Consider the following 15,887-nt stretch of genomic DNA (forward strand, 5'->3'; position numbering starts at 1 on the left):
TCATATAAAATAAATAATCCATGAAAGTGACATCATTATTAGTAAATACGATTTGTGATCAGAGGCAGCTATTACATGTTCGGGTTTAGGTCAGAACTTTCTGCCTCAATGAAGTTCAAAATTATGCAGTACCGACTCTTTTTAGAGCCCTGATACACGAATGCTCCTTTAGAAAAGTGAGGGTTCAAATTTAACTCACAGCTGAGCATCAGTGCCAAAGCAGGCCCCCATTGCACCATGGTGCAAGGGTGCCTGTGTTGTAGGCAGGATTGGTTTTGTGCAGGAAGGTTCACCTTTCTGCACAAAAACAATCCGTAGAGGCGTTTTCTTGTTTCTATGTGTGCTGCAAAATGTAGCACACATAGAAACAGGAAAAAACAAAGAGAAATAAAGACATTTCTCTTCGCTACTTGGGGAGGTGTATCTTTTTGGTGCATTCCCAAGTTTGGCAAATCTGGGACTGCGTCAAAAACCATTGGACGTGCATGGGAACACCCACGCTCCGCCGATGAAACGCCTATCTGGGGCAGAGGAACTCCACACAGCGATTTGCTCTGAGTTGCATTACTCCATATTTATGAAGCCGTTCAAAGCCACGCAAAGCCACTTTGCATGGCTTCATAAATACAACTTGGAGCTTTGCATCATGCATGTACCACGTTGCATGATGCAAGCATAACACAAGGCCCGCCTAAATATGCCCCTAAATTCACATTTGTCATGAATCTCACTTGTATAGTAATATTTTTCACGGCCCTGGTCTGGATGTCTCCCTTTTTAGGTCTCGGTAATATCCGGTCGAAGACCGGATGTCCGAGAATTATTGTGACTTAGTAGGCTGCTTTATCCCCGCCTCTGTTTTCGTCTGTCCTTCATTGGCTGGCTTCCTAAACAGAGGCCAGCCATTGGAGGACAGAGCCGTCCCTCCAAAGAAGCCCCGTCTTTTTCGGATTCGGGGGCGTGATTTTTTGCATTCTTTAGCCCTGTGACGTCGTCTGTCACTCAGGGCGCAAAAAACACGCCCCCGAATCTGAAAATGGCGGCGCTTTTCTTTAGGCCATTTCAGAACAACAGCCGCCCCAAGCAGTCGCAGCCTCCTCCACCTGGCATTCTCTGTGTGCCCAAGAGTACACATCGCGCCTCTCGTGTTCTGCTGCCCACCGCAAATCGAAGGGGACGTCCACCGCAGCCCATCTGCGCCCCACGCACCCAGGAGCAGTGAGAGTCAGGACAAAGACCTCACCAACGTTGTGCTTTGGTGTTCTGCTTCTCGGCACACAGAGAGCGCCCCCTGCGACGCCCCCCCCTCCACTCCCCCTGAGTGGAGACAGCGGCAACACCAGCGAGGAGCAGACGGCATGTGCTGAGCGCGGGCAGCAAGGAGAGCTGGAAATCGGCCAGCGGCATTGAGGCAAGCTCACTGCTCATTTTTAGCAGGGCCGAGTAATCGAGGTAAAATACCCTTTCTTATTTAACAGACACCCCACACAAAACACGTCCCACTGCCTGGAGCGCACATTCATCTCCCGAACATTAAATGTGGCAAATTACGTGATTTTCCCCCTCTTTCCCCTGCTTCATACACACGTTTCCAGGCTTTTCTCCCCTCCCGCCGTCTTTTGTGAGTTGATAGACACGGCATTAAATTGGATTTTGTGTCCATCATTACAGCGGCGTCACTAAGGTTGGTGTCACCCAGTGCGGTAACTCATGGTGACGTCGCACCACCCTAGTGACGCCACTGCACCTCACGAGAGCCCATTCAGCCCGGAAGAGCGGCCAGTCCATACTGGTCTGAAGCATTATGTGTGTGTGTGCTGTGGAAACCGCTCGTATCCTAAAGGCAGTGATGAAAACCCCGGCTTTTGTTAGAACACGCTCGCTGCTAAAGCTTCGCAGGTTTGAGTCGGCAGCGGTTCAGCTGCTGAGCTTTAAGTACGCGTTTTATGTAGACACATAGCCAAAGCTGCTGCGAGGACACATTAAAAGTATTCTAGCAAAGAAACCTTCAGTTGTGTTTGTGTTTTGAGCCTTCATTTCTGCAGAAGCAGGCTTAGACTGGAAATGCAGGAGAAGCTTAGCTTTGCTCTGAAAGCCCGAGCCTGGGTGTAACCTAACCAGCTGGAGGATATGCAGGCTGCTGATTGACAGCAGGACTAGCATTATGCAAATGTGTAAGAGAGCCGCAGCTCGGCAACAGCGATATGGGGCTCGGCGAGGGAGCTCTGCGCGCGCCTTGCTCGCCTCTCTCCGGTTTAGCTGTTTGTTGTTTTCCTCGCAGCACTGACCTTTCAGTTTAACGGAGGATTAAATCACATTATTGTTGTTGCGTTTTGTCCCCATGAAACAGTCATTTAGTGCTGTCTGTAGCTTGTCCTCTCCGTTTGATATCACTGCACAAAAAAAGACATCCAGTCCTTCCTGAGTTGTACCATTTTTCAAATGCAATGTGCTAATCTCCAGCCTTTTTTTCACACTGTGTCTCCCTGCACCAAATGTCTGAGCCGTCGTCTTCCTGTGCCCACGTCTGAACGAGGTAGGTGTCTGCCCACGCCACCATGTAGAGTTGGTGGAAGTGGAAGCCATCGTCACTCCGCACGCCCCTGGCAATGCCTACAACACTTACCATATCCTGTGTTGAATGCCAATGGAGACAATTGCGACAATGCCAGAGTTTCCTGCCCACTTTGTTCTGTAGACATTTGTGCAACATTTCTTTGTATGAGGGTTTTTTTGGGCACTCCTGTAAAAACTGTGTCATTGTGTTAACCTGAATTCCTTAGTCTGCAGCTATGGGTGTCTGTTGACACCCATACTGCAGCTATGGGTGTCTGTTGACAATACATGGGATTCCCGAAAATTACAAGTTGGAACGTAGGGGAAGGGTGTGAGGACGAGTTTCCTTGCTGATTTTAATGTTGTATTATTGTTGTCTGCGCTGACCAATCAAGCTATCGTGCTGGCTTTAAGTAATACCCTTTTGGGCAAATGGTGTCTTTTACCCACTGAGAACAAGCATTGGCAAAGTTGATAAGTCTCGCCTTTCATTGGTGTCACTTGATCTGTTGACTCTGCCTATGCTTTTTGCCAATGATCTTCTTCCACATAGGCAAAACCAAAAAGATACATTTTTGCTGACGCTCAACATCAGCAAAAACAGCTTACACATGCGTGCTCTATGACGCTCTGGCGGCCCTACCTTTGCAAAGCAGCTTCCGGTCCGGAGAATTAATGTCCTCCAAGTCATTGAATTCGAATCTTGGCAAGGCTGGCTCTGACTTTCACCTTTCTGAGGACGGTAAATTAGGTCACATCTATTGTTTACAGTATTTAAAAACGGAAGGAGTGTGGTATGAAGCGTTATATTAAGATTAATGCATTCTGCCATGCAATTCTATTAAATATTTTTATTAATAATGATAATGGCCAAAAAAAATTATATTTGAAGATTCCGTTTTTCAGCTGATGTGTACACAGCATCCTGCTCAGACGGTGCTGTTGTGTGCTACATGGTATTGACACTCTTCACACGGTCACATCGGGTGATGAGAAATTTTTGCGCGATGAACAGCCATGTGATTTGGAACACCTTACGTGTAGCTTTCCAGGTCATGGGTGGTAGCTCTGCACTGTTGTAACTCAGTGCGGTGTTTTCAGCTTTGATGGGAGGCAGCATCGGGTACTTTTGGTGGTTCTGTTGGGGTTGTTAACTGTAGTTCCTGAGCTGCTTTGACAAAGTCAACTCTCAAAAGCCACGGCCAACCTTAATGGCTCATGGCAAAACCCTAAAGGATCACACTTTCAAAACATTACAAGTTTGCCAGGCCTTTGTAGGCCAGTGCACCTTCCTGTCTCTCTCCCACTCTGTCTCACACACTCTCTCTCTCACTCTCTCACTCACACTCTCTCACACACTCTCTCTCTCTCACACTCTCTCTCTCTCTCTCACACTCTCACACACACACACACTCTCTCACTCACACACTCTCTCACTCACACACACACTCACACACACACACACACACACTCACACACACACACACTCACACACACACACTCTCTCTCACACACACTCTCTCTCACACACACTCTCTCTCACACACACACTCTCTCTCTCACACACACTCTCTCTCACACACACTCTCTCTCACACACACTCTCTCTCACACACACACTCTCTCTCACACACACTCTCTCTCACACACACACTCTCTCTCACAAACACACTCTCTCACAAACACACACTCTCTCTCACAAACACACACTCTCTCTCACAAACACACACTCTCTCTCACAAACACACACTCTCTCTCTCCTCAACACAAACTCTCTCACACTCTCTCTCACACTCTCACACACACACTTTCTCTCTCACACACACACACACACTCTACTACTCAACATTACTCACTCATAATTAGTCACTCTATACTACTCACTCTTTACTACTGAAACTAAAAATACACTTTGTATATGTAAGGGTGTGGCTGTGCATGTAAATATGTGTGGCTCTAGGACTATTTACTACTCACTCTCACTATTTAATACTCACTCTTTCACTTTGTACTACTCGCTCTCTAATACTCGCTTTCCTAATAACTCTCTCCTACTCACTATCAACTACTCACTCTATTACTTACTTTGTGTGTGGGTACTAATGCAATAGGTCTCGCATATGCAAGCTATTGGCAATATAAATGATAAAGCCATTTATTTATGATTTAAAAAAAAAAAGAAATGTCATGAGCAATGCCAATAGCTCTACCTTTAATAATGCCGAGACCATTGCATTGTAAATGCTTGTTCCAGATTGCCAATCTTTCCATTGCCAGACATGACCTTCTTTTATTTGTCCTACCCGTTCCCCTAACACATGTTCTTGTCACCTCTGTGTCTCTCACTCGCTCACTGCCTCTCTCTCTCTCTCTCTCATTATATTTTTTTATAGTATTTCTGGTTGTAGACCTATAAATAACACTTTCCCAGCCCTTTGTTTACCCTGCCAATAATGCTGGTACATGACAGTGGTTAGTTAGTGGCTATTCAGAGCCTTTGGCAATAGATAGCTGCAGGTTTTTCTGCGACCATGAATCTTTAGAAATTCAGTTTTCTCCACCAGTAACATTAACATTCAGGGAGTTTGAACAGGCTATAAATTTACTCACATGCTTTTTCCCACTTTTAGTGTAGACAGCCTTTAATTTCGAACACATCTGTCCTTTATTACAAGTAAAAAATTGCTGTTTTTACTCGAGTGCCAAATGCGGCACAACAAACAACAGCTGTTGCTGTTGCACAACCGAAGTAAGACCTAATTAGTACTGCCTTCAAAATCCTGAGACGTAAAACTGCAAACCTCATAAAAGCATAAACTAGAAAGCAGCCTGATTAAACATATTCGCTGAGAAAAATGGAACCATCACTATTCCTTGCCCCGGGCAACAATACCCACTACTAGCTTTTGCAACACATGAGTTATAATGGCCTTCATTAGTCTGTGGGAGCAGAGAGAAATGTGCCAGCATGGAGGTCAAGCCCCCATGCTGTGGGTTGCACCCTCTTCTGACCTCTAGGTAATTATAAAGTGACGTTTGAATGCATTATACACTATATAACATTTTATACCAGTTTATGTATTATGTTACTCGAGTAGGTTTTTTGTACTCAGTAAACCATTCTGGAACACAATACATTAATTTACTTCTTAATGGCATTAGCTGACAGCCCTTTTTATAAGTGGAGAAGTGTGGCTCAATGGTTAGAGCGGCAGACCCTGATGCAGAAAACTAGCCTGGAAGCAGGGTTCTTTCTATTCCCTACCTTGGTGGGTCTTGGGCTCAAAATTCCACGGACCTGATAATTCTCGTCTCGGTGCCTATTCCAATCATGGAGTGCACCTCTGGCCAATAGCTTGCTTAATCTCCACAACGGCCCCCACAATGCTAAGGATGCCTGGCCTCCACCTTGGAGGTGCCCAGGAGTGGACCCCTCACAGGTAAAGCCAGGATGGGTTCCACAGTGGTATTCGTACAAGCGCCTTGAGACCCTTGCGGGTGAGTAGTGCGCTATACAAGTATCAATTTACATTTACATTTTTTGTACATTCAGTAGCATCAAAGGACAAGTTGCATGGATCAGAATCTAAAAGTAGCCCTGACAAGAATGTTCAAACCAACCCCACATTACAGGAGGTTTAAACTTGAATGGTCCATCAGGGCGTGTTTGAGTCGTGGCAGCTGATCCTTCTCTAAAAGCAACACCTCAGATTCTTGCCTAGTGGTAAGGAACCAGACATGGAGAATGGCCAATCCCGCCCTTGTAGTGTGTACCCCAGCAAGAGCAGTAATCTCCTTTTCTCAACCTATCGCATACGGAGAGACCAAATCACATCTGGCAGAAAGACCTCACACCAGCACTTTGCCACAGTAAACATTCCACCGAAAGTGACAACAGAGCCAAGTCCCACCAAACTTAGAGTAAGGAGATAACAGGATTTATCATGTATATCCCACATTTAATATGTAAAATATATCCTCCTCCCCAAACATGCAGTAGTGCTTATAGTAGAGGCTTTTTTTTGCAAAGGCTTGGGAGGATTTATTGTTGTCTGTCCCACTGAAATCAGATTAATCTGAAAATGAAGTGAGGATGTGTGAATGCTCTGGTCGATCTGAATCTACTTTCCCATCCATTATCTCACATAGACTTTAGCTCTTATTGGCAATGCCAGTTTGTTATGTTATGTGTAGTTAAGTGTATTTGTATAGAGCACTACTCACCTAGGTGTCTAGTCTGGCACTGAAGAAGGAGCTGTATGGCAGCTTCTTGTGGAATTCAGGGACTGGGAAGGCACCTCTGATGTGCAGGGGCAAGTCATTCCAGACCTTAGGAGCAAAGTTGGGGAAGGCAGGACCCCTGGATCTAGGTTCTGTGTGTGCAGTGGGTGTGTGCAATTAGGAGTTCAGCTGAGTGGAACTGTTTGCTAGGATTTTGTGGAGGTTTATATCATTGTTGAGGTAGATAGGGTCAATGTTGTGTAAGGCCTTATATTCGTGTGTGAGGACTTTAAAGAGTGCTAGTTTGTGGATTGGGTGCCAGTGAACCGCTTTTGGGTGCAGGGGGGGGGGGTGTCAGTGCATGGTAGGAGGCTGAGGGTGAGCCTGGATGCTGAGTTTTATAATGTCTGTAGCCTTCTTATCTCCGTTCTATAATTTCCATTCCTTGCCTCTCCTTCCAATCACCCAATCAACAAATAGCGTGCTGTATAGGGCCTTAGGCATGGACAACATTTAGGGGTCTCCAGGGGTCACAAATGTGACCCCTAGCGTGCCCCTTGTGACTTCTGGCCACAGAGGTGGTAAAAGTAGTGCAGGCACAAGGGGCAGCTTGCTCTTTTTGTTGTTGGTGCTCAGCTTTTCTTGATTACTGGCCATTTTGGTTAGCCACACTAATAGTGAAGCAGCAGGAACAAGGTTTTTGACAGAAGCTAAGGTAAAAAAGCAAGGATTTTAAATGTATGTTGTGTGTGTCTTTTTGGGTGAGAGTTTGTGCGATAAAATGTATGTGTGAGCTTGCAAGTCTGTATGCTTGAGCATGTGTGTGAGTGAAAGTGAGTGGGTGAGAGTCAGCATCATAGAGTTAGTGTGAATGAGTAAGATTGAATCTCAGAAAGGGAGTATGAGTGAGTCAGAGTGAGTGAGAGTAAGAGTGACTGCAAGTGGGTGAGAGTGGATGAAAGAGAAGGAATGAACACAAATGAGGGAGTGTTAGATAGGGAGCCAAAATGAGTGAGAGTGAGCAACAGTGAGTGAGTGTAACTGATTGAGAATAATGGAGATTAAAAGTGAGTGCATGCGATTGTAGGTGGCAGTATATGATTGAGCGAGACTTAAAGTGAATGTGATTGGCACTTATGGCAAAATACTGACATTAGATTGCTGCAGGCAATTTTTTTGGCATGGCCGGCACCTGTCACAAAATATATGCACTGGCAAAATAGAGGCATGTCTTGGCATAATCTAGACCCGTGGTAAAATGCTAGTCCTGGGATATAGAGGTAATTCTTGGCAAATTAGGCAATGAGGCAACATTTGGGCATTGGTTTGGTGGTGTAATTTGTGGCATAAAGGCATCCATGGAACATGAAGGGCACCCATGATAAGATGTTAGGCCTGGAATAATGGAGAGGATTTTGGACATATGTGGTAGCCAGAGCATATTTTTATTAAAAAAAAAAGGGAGGAGCGCCCAGGGACATTGGCTCTGCACACCATGAAAGATCTTGAATATTTAATGAGATCCTATTCAGAGCCTGTGACATTTTAGTAATTGTTAAATATTCCTGTTCTTTCTATATGTTAATGGTGAAGAACCTCTTTGAACCCTCGTAGAAGAGGTCTGGCTCATTGTTTCACTCGTTCGCTACAAATCAGGGCAATTATTACTCCACACCACTTTCAAACATGATGGTAGCATCATAATAAATGTGGTATTTAAAATAGATATTTGTGTGTATTGTGTTATTATTTTAATCCTGCAGTTATATTTGACCTTCAGCAGAGTCAGTTATTGTGGTGTTATCAGGACTAAAGTCATCTGACATCACTTTCTGGGAGCAGTTGGGTGCCACTGATCATATGATGTAACTTCATGTGATATCACCAAGTTAAAAGGGTGTGTGATGTCACTTTTGCTACTCCTGGAATGTTGGTTAATCAACGTCCATGACTTTAGGATTACCTATATGATGTCATTGAGTTCAAGGGATTCATTTGAAATGTCTTCAGTGCCTGCCATTTAGGTGCATCAATGTCCATTCCTGTTCTCCTCTCCTCAGAGGCTTGATACTTGTCAATCAATTGGAGGTGGGGCTTTATTCTTCTTTATTTGACATACTTCCTATTCTGTGATAGCTATTTTTTTATTGTTTTTACACATCCAGCCTACAATCTCTCTCAGATTTCGATTGCTCAGGGGATGCTGTTGGCCTTCTCTATGAGTTGAATACCTTCAGGAAAGCACTTCTGTGGGTGCAGTAACTACTGTGTAGGATGGTGATGAGTGTGCTGATGCTGTGCACGTTACACCTGAACTTAGATCTCTTGATTTTTAAGTTAGATTACAATGCTGCTTTATCTTTTATTCACTTGTAAAAGGTTTAGATAAACTTAGTTTCTTTGATTCATGTGGAACATCTAACTCTGCTCTGAAATATAGTGATTTATTCGAGATGTCCATTAAAAACCCTTATTGCTTAAAACAAAGAAAGGGCTTCAGTATTAAATGCATGCTTTATTTTTTCTTCCCATCAGGGGAAAATTCTGAATCGGAAAGGATGCTGTCCTATTTGCACTGAAAGTGAGTATACGTGTTGCCTTAACCCATTCTATTGCTAAGCGTTTCAAGTCCCTTTTTGAGGATTCCGGCATGGCTGCAACCTTATGTACTATGTTACAAATTCATCCACCTTAATCCTTAAATTTGTTAAGGTGAAAAACCCACACTGTACTAGGTTCTACAATCATCTCAGAAACATTGTGCATAATGTTTCTAGAACCATGGCATTAACGGCCTTGCATTTTAAAACTGCATTATGTTATAGATTTTCTGACTCTGTGCATCAATTCAGTTCTCAATGCTGCAGTTTAAAAAGTAGATATGCTGTAGTGCGAGCATGCTCCTTTTAATGCTATTAAGTCCTTTATATATAAATAGGGGAGTGACAAGTTAGCAAAGTTTTTGTCACATGTACATTCTTTTTGGGAACATTTGGGAAAATCACCATATTGCACAAAATGTACTTTATTTTGCATTGCATCAGAATGCTAGAGCATATCTTGCATACAAAAGCTGTGCTGATTCAAGAAAATGTCTCTCGGTTGCAGTAGTACTGTTTCCTCTAGACACTTTGTGGTGGAGATTTCCTCATGTGCACTAACATTGACCAGAGGTACAGGCTAGAGGGAGGCTCTTTATCAACCAGTAAAGGTAGTGGCAGAAGGGCTATATCGATAATAGAGTGTTCAATCCACTTCGTATAGCGTGTTCTAAATTAAAAATGGAGAAAGAGAATGTCAAATATTATTATTTTGGAGCATTATGCCTATAATCAACTTCCCTTGTTATTCCACAAGAACACATTGGTGGAAGTTATTAAAGATTGCACAAGTATTTATCTACAGAAGAACACTGAAATAAAAAGAATATTAGAACATTAAGAACAATTGCTCCTACTCTACTAACATTTAATGCTGGCAAAACAATATAAAGCCAATTTAATTAGATGTATTATAGGTTTATAACTGTAGTGAAAATTACATAGTTCTTTAACTTCTTGCATCTGAGTCAAATATATTACTTTTTTCAAACTATGTGAAATCAATACACTAAGTATAACAAATTATCAAAGGTTGAAAAATCATAAATCATTCAAAAGAGAAAAAAAATTGATCCAATTCACTGCTTTCTTTATAGACTCCTTCATTCAGGGCTTCAGCTATCACATCACTCAATATGTTTATGTTGCTTTTCTCTTGTTCTTAACACAATATTGATAAACTTTGCAAATTTCCATTAATTATCGGCATACTGGGATGTAGGAAGAATGATTAATGCAGCACCAGTATTGATTTACAATGGTGCTCCTATATTGCCACAAGAAGAGAGAAAATATGCTATATTGAATATGATGCCCGACCATGGGGTCTGAATATAGTCAACAATGAGTAAACTATGTTTACTAATTGCGAAGGAAAGGTGCCATCTCAGAGATACTTTTTAAACGTTGAATTCTTGCTGGAACACTGACCATGTTGTGAGGATTTCTATGAAAGAACTGTTTGTTATTTTTTGAACCAGTAGTGCTTCTCTTGTTCTATAGAACCAGTCTTGATGCCACTTTTCTTTCCTGCTTGTCTGCAGAGCCTGGAGTTTGCACTGTTTTTGGAGACCCACACTACAACACTTTTGACGGAAGGACTTTTAACTTTCAGGGAACATGTCAGTATGTTTTGACAAAAGACTGCTCCTCCTCTACCTCAACCTTTCAGGTCCTGGTTAAGAACGATGCCCGAAGGACCCGCTCCTTTTCCTGGACTAAGTCGGTGGATCTTGTGATGGGGGAGAGCAGCATCAGCCTCCACCAGCATCTTACTGTGAAGCTGAATGGAACACGCATTGCTCTGCCATATGAAACTCCCATGTTTCAGGTCGACTTGGATGGCTATCTGATCAAAGTGATAACTAAAGCTGGTAAGGCACAACAGTTTGTTAACGAGTCAAAGCTGTTTTGTAACATTTGCTTATTCTGATAATTTCCATAGATTATCTCTCATATGCTATTGTTCTTTTTCCCTATTTGTTGCTGATCTGGCACTCTTAAAATGTTAATTTCTTAAATGTTCAGCTGTAGCACAAACACTCAACTGCCAGTTCTATAGTCATTCTACACATAAATAATGTTCATTCCAGTTTTAATTTAAAAACAGACACATGATCTCACTAATGTGTGAAACTGAGAATTAATTCAACAGTTTCTCTTGGCAGTAAATATAATGTAATTCCACCTCAGATTTCCTGAAGTTTAAAGACGTGGTGGCTTATGAACCATACCTCGACATGATTTCCATTCCCTTTGACCAATCGTCCTCCAAGTTGTCTCCCTACTGTGCCCTTTGTTCTAAACGGGTTGAGACAGTAGCACATATCCTTTTTGAATGCCCAGACTATTCTGCCCCCAGGAGGCAATGGCTTAAACCACTGTGCAGACTCCTAGGAACTGGCCAGCACTCTGTGGCCCTATGGATTTTATTGTCTGACACATCCGCCTTGGTGGTTTGCGGCGTGTCTAAATTTTTAAAGTGGTCCTGGTTGATTCGTGCAAAAAAGCTTTCTCTTTCAATTTAATCTTAATTTTAATTGTATATATTGGTTCTCAATTATGTCACTGTTTTTAGTCCTTTTCATTCTAAGGTGTTGTACATGTTGTAAATATTGTGACTATTTTATCTGCTGTACCGCTTTTAAGATATTGCATATATCGAAATAAAGCTAATCAACCAATTAGAAAGTAGATTTTGTGAGACCCAATTGGCCAATCCACAAACATTTTGCTGTGAGTAGGTGTGACTTACTCTTCTAGCATTCCTGATTTATTCCTGAATTCTACATGTAAGGGAGGCGTACGCTTCGCATACTTTTAGAATTCAGTAGTAGGATTCTAGTACTACGAGAGTAAGTCAGAGAAAAATTTTTGTTAACTGGGCCCAACGTGTCTAAGCTTCTCACAAGCATCTATAACTTACTTCACTTAAGAATTTTTTTTTTTAATTCAACTTAACTCTCTCCTGATGTCAGCTTATGTGAAGTTCGCTGTCCATGGCATAGACATGTCAATCTGGCAAGATACATTAGGATACTTTGAGATTGTCCCCAACGAAACAATCATCATGCTCAGGTTATGTGAAATTCCTTTGAACATCACAACTAAAACTAGAATTGTCTAAAGCCTTTTGTGCGACGTTTCTCAAATGGTGTTGACCATGTTAAAAATTTCCTATGTCCATTACGTTTTCATATTGGCCACCCAATCGTATTACTCAGTGCTTAGTTCCATTTGATTAACAGTGATAATAATAGCAATATTCATAAAAATGACGATGATGATAATAATAATCTTAATAGCAATGTTTAAAATATATATATAGTGCACTGCACAATATAAGCTTAAAGTCCTACAGATACTAAGAAAGACATCGGCTATAAACAGCTTCTCAACACCACAGACTGAATGAAATGTTGATAAAACTGTGCAAGATTTTGACCATTGCCTTCTAAGATGTCCAACATATTTTTACAATAAGTTGCCTGATAACCTGTGCTGCCTTCTCAGAATTGCCTATAAATAATTGTGATAAATCTGGAAAGTTAATAAGAAAAATGGATATGTTGCTGGGTGCACTGATTGGCCAGTGGTCTGGGAAACATTTCCCTTCGTTTCAGTACTTTTTAAGTAACACACTTTAAAGTACTTGTAGTGCTTTTTCTCACAGCCTTATATGTAATATGCCAGGCCACCAACAGTGTCAGGTATTCTTTACTGTTAAACAAAGAGAAAATTGATGCCACAGTTACAAACCTTATAAACCAATATCATTATGAGAGCCTCCAGAACAATTGTGGCATACGTTAACTCTATCTACCACAAAGCATACCCACACTTCTGCCAATCGGAATGGTGCCCCAGTTGTGTGGCTGGAACTATTACCTGAGACAAGAATGGATCAAACCAGAAACCATACGAAGACCACATTGACTTAATATGGCCCATTTTTCATCTGCTGTGGGTGACAGGTCCAGCCACGTAATTGTGGCATTATTATTATTATTGTGAGAAGTGTAGGGACATTGGGCGATTGTACTTTTGTCAATCCCCAAAGATTTCAAAATTTCTCATCTCAGAAATATTTGCTAATGTTGAGGTTTGCAAAGCATTCTGCATAACAAAACAGTGTGGCATTTATAGTCACACCAACCTGTACTCTCCTGGTTTATTCGATCTCCCTGTGAGGTGACGAGCCATGTACCACAACTACCTATGTCATCAAAATAGCCTATTTTCATGCAGAAAATTTGATGTTTCCACTTTGTGTTTTAGAGCCTGTAATGTCCGAGGCAATAAGCCCAGCCATATGGTGAACTTCTGTTTTTATCAGAGGAAGTGTGGAAATGCTTGGTGGTAGGAGCTTTGTGGATCCCTTCAAATTCCAGATTATTCTCTCACAGAAATGTGAGGACAATGAATGATTTTGGAAAAGGTTTGAGGTCATCAGGGCATTTTGCATAACAAAATAAAGTGGGATCCATTCAATTCACGCCACTGTGACCCTTTCTGAATGTATAGTTCTTAGAAATGTCTTTGTCTAGTAGGTTTCTCATGTTGGCAGCTGAGCCCAGGCACCCAAATATTGCAGTTATCCGCATCACCAAAATGTGTTATTACACAAGGCAAAAATGTTTATGTATCAGTATTGCATTCTGGGGCATTTCCTGCTGCAGGGCTAGGTCTATCCACACAATTGTGGTACTGTTTTTATCAGGATTAGTTTGGGAACACATATTAGTAGCATGTTTGCTATTATTATTGATTTCTCTCCATCTTTGGCATCTAAATGTGAGCCAGTGTGCAAGAAAGCACACATTTTAAAAAAGTATCTCTGTGTCACAAGATAGTATGAGTGACCACAAATTGTGAGCTGTACAAATAACCATTATTCGTAAACGTAATCATATTTAAAACATGTATTGGTTTTATTTATGCTCATTATTTATTCATTTAATTTCACCATTGGAAGTGCCAAATTGTCCGGACACTATGAAATATCATTATGAGCTGCAGTCCATTTGTTATCGGTGGGTATTGTATGTTTTTTGACAACCAACAAACATATATTCGTGCAATCAGATTGGTCTGATGGACGTAATGATGCATTACCTTGGAATTTGGGAATTCTTCCTAATCATTTTTATTCTTTTTGTATAGTAATGATTAATTTCTTTGTGAAAATAGTGAGGTATCTATCCAAATGATCCCTTGCTGAATTCAGAATTTCCCTAATTTTTAGAAATGTGTAGCTTACCAGGTTCACCAAGGGATTTTACACCTTTTTTAATCACAAGCTGGAAGTAGGTATAAACCACAATCATAGAAAAAATTTGCTACGGCTTACAAAAATGCAAAAACTGTGTAAAAAACGATCTTTCTTTTTTTTACAACACTGCATGTTCCTTAGAGCTGGGAAGATGGTGATCTCGGCACATCAAAAATATGCAGGATGTGGTAATTACAAGATGCAAATTTGGCCTTAAAATATTTTCTAGAAAAAAGTTATGAAGGCTTAAGCGTGAAGTGCCACAAACATTAAAAAAAGGACAAAGCACTTGGGGGTGGTGGGTGTGGAGGCAAAATGAGCATGTAGCAGCATAGGTACATTCAGTACCATCCTGGAAGTATCTATCTGCAGCAGAGTACCTTTGGCTTGTTTTGGAAGTGAACCACTCAATCTGTGAGTGCCCACTATTGAGACGTCATCTGAGATACTGTTGAATGTCTTTGTCTTTGTCTCAAACCCTCATTGCTTTAGGAGCTGAAACCGTAGACCACTGGCTGAAATGTCAAAGTGCAGTCAAAGTGCATGAATATGATATTAGGCTATGAGCTGGTTCATGACATCTGTGCGCCTCTTGTAACGAGCCATGATATATTCATTATATGATATATAATTTTCAAAGTTATATAAAATCATCAAATCAATTCTCTGTGATGGTACTGTAATGTTACACTCATGGTGAGTACTCTGGGAGTTTAAGCCTTTACTTGCTGTTGTTTGGACGACTTTTTCTTAACCCCTTCGAGGCTAATGACGAGCTGGCCTCGTCATGGCGCTTACCTGCCCTGCGCGGATGACAAGGCCAGCTCGTCACAAAACAAAGGAATAAAGCGATTCCCAGCGCAGGACGGGAAAACGCCTAGCAGCCAAGTGGTTAATTTAGTTGGAACGTATTCTAGTGAAGGCCTCCCTGATACATGGAGCTAAGCTAAAGAGCTACTCTATAACAAACTTGGCGTCTTTAAAGCATGGTCGGCCCGATTAAGGCACATCTTGAACCACACTACCAGTTGTGCCAACAATGCGGCATTGGCAGGCCTCATTTTCAAGTTCCATGCTGAGAACATCTGGAAATGTTCTTTGAGCAGCTCAGGAGTGAACAAGCACATAGGTTTTCTGTATCCGGCTGAAAAATACTTTAATTATTCAAGTGTTAACCCTCTGGCTTGCACTTGTTTTGATAAACTGATTTGGGACCAGAAACTCCTGCTTGTATGTAAA

The 15,887-nt window shown here is 41.7% G+C and overlaps 1 protein-coding gene across 1 annotated transcript in view; it reads left to right on the forward strand.

Annotated features, from left to right (window-relative positions):
- Positions 1-15,887, forward strand: part of BMPER (BMP binding endothelial regulator) — a 477,629-nt gene that overhangs the window by 327,242 nt on the left and 134,500 nt on the right. Inside the window, exons 11-12 of the mRNA XM_086964813.1 lie at positions 9,312-9,357; positions 10,921-11,250. Of these exons, the coding sequence (XP_086820939.1) occupies positions 9,312-9,357; positions 10,921-11,250 (376 nt within the window). The remainder of the gene's footprint in view (positions 1-9,311; positions 9,358-10,920; positions 11,251-15,887) is intronic.

The sequence above is a fragment of the Lissotriton vulgaris genome, chromosome 4_1 (assembly GCF_964263255.1).
Source record: "Lissotriton vulgaris chromosome 4_1, aLisVul1.2, whole genome shotgun sequence".
Lineage (NCBI taxonomy): Eukaryota > Metazoa > Chordata > Amphibia > Caudata > Salamandridae > Lissotriton > Lissotriton vulgaris.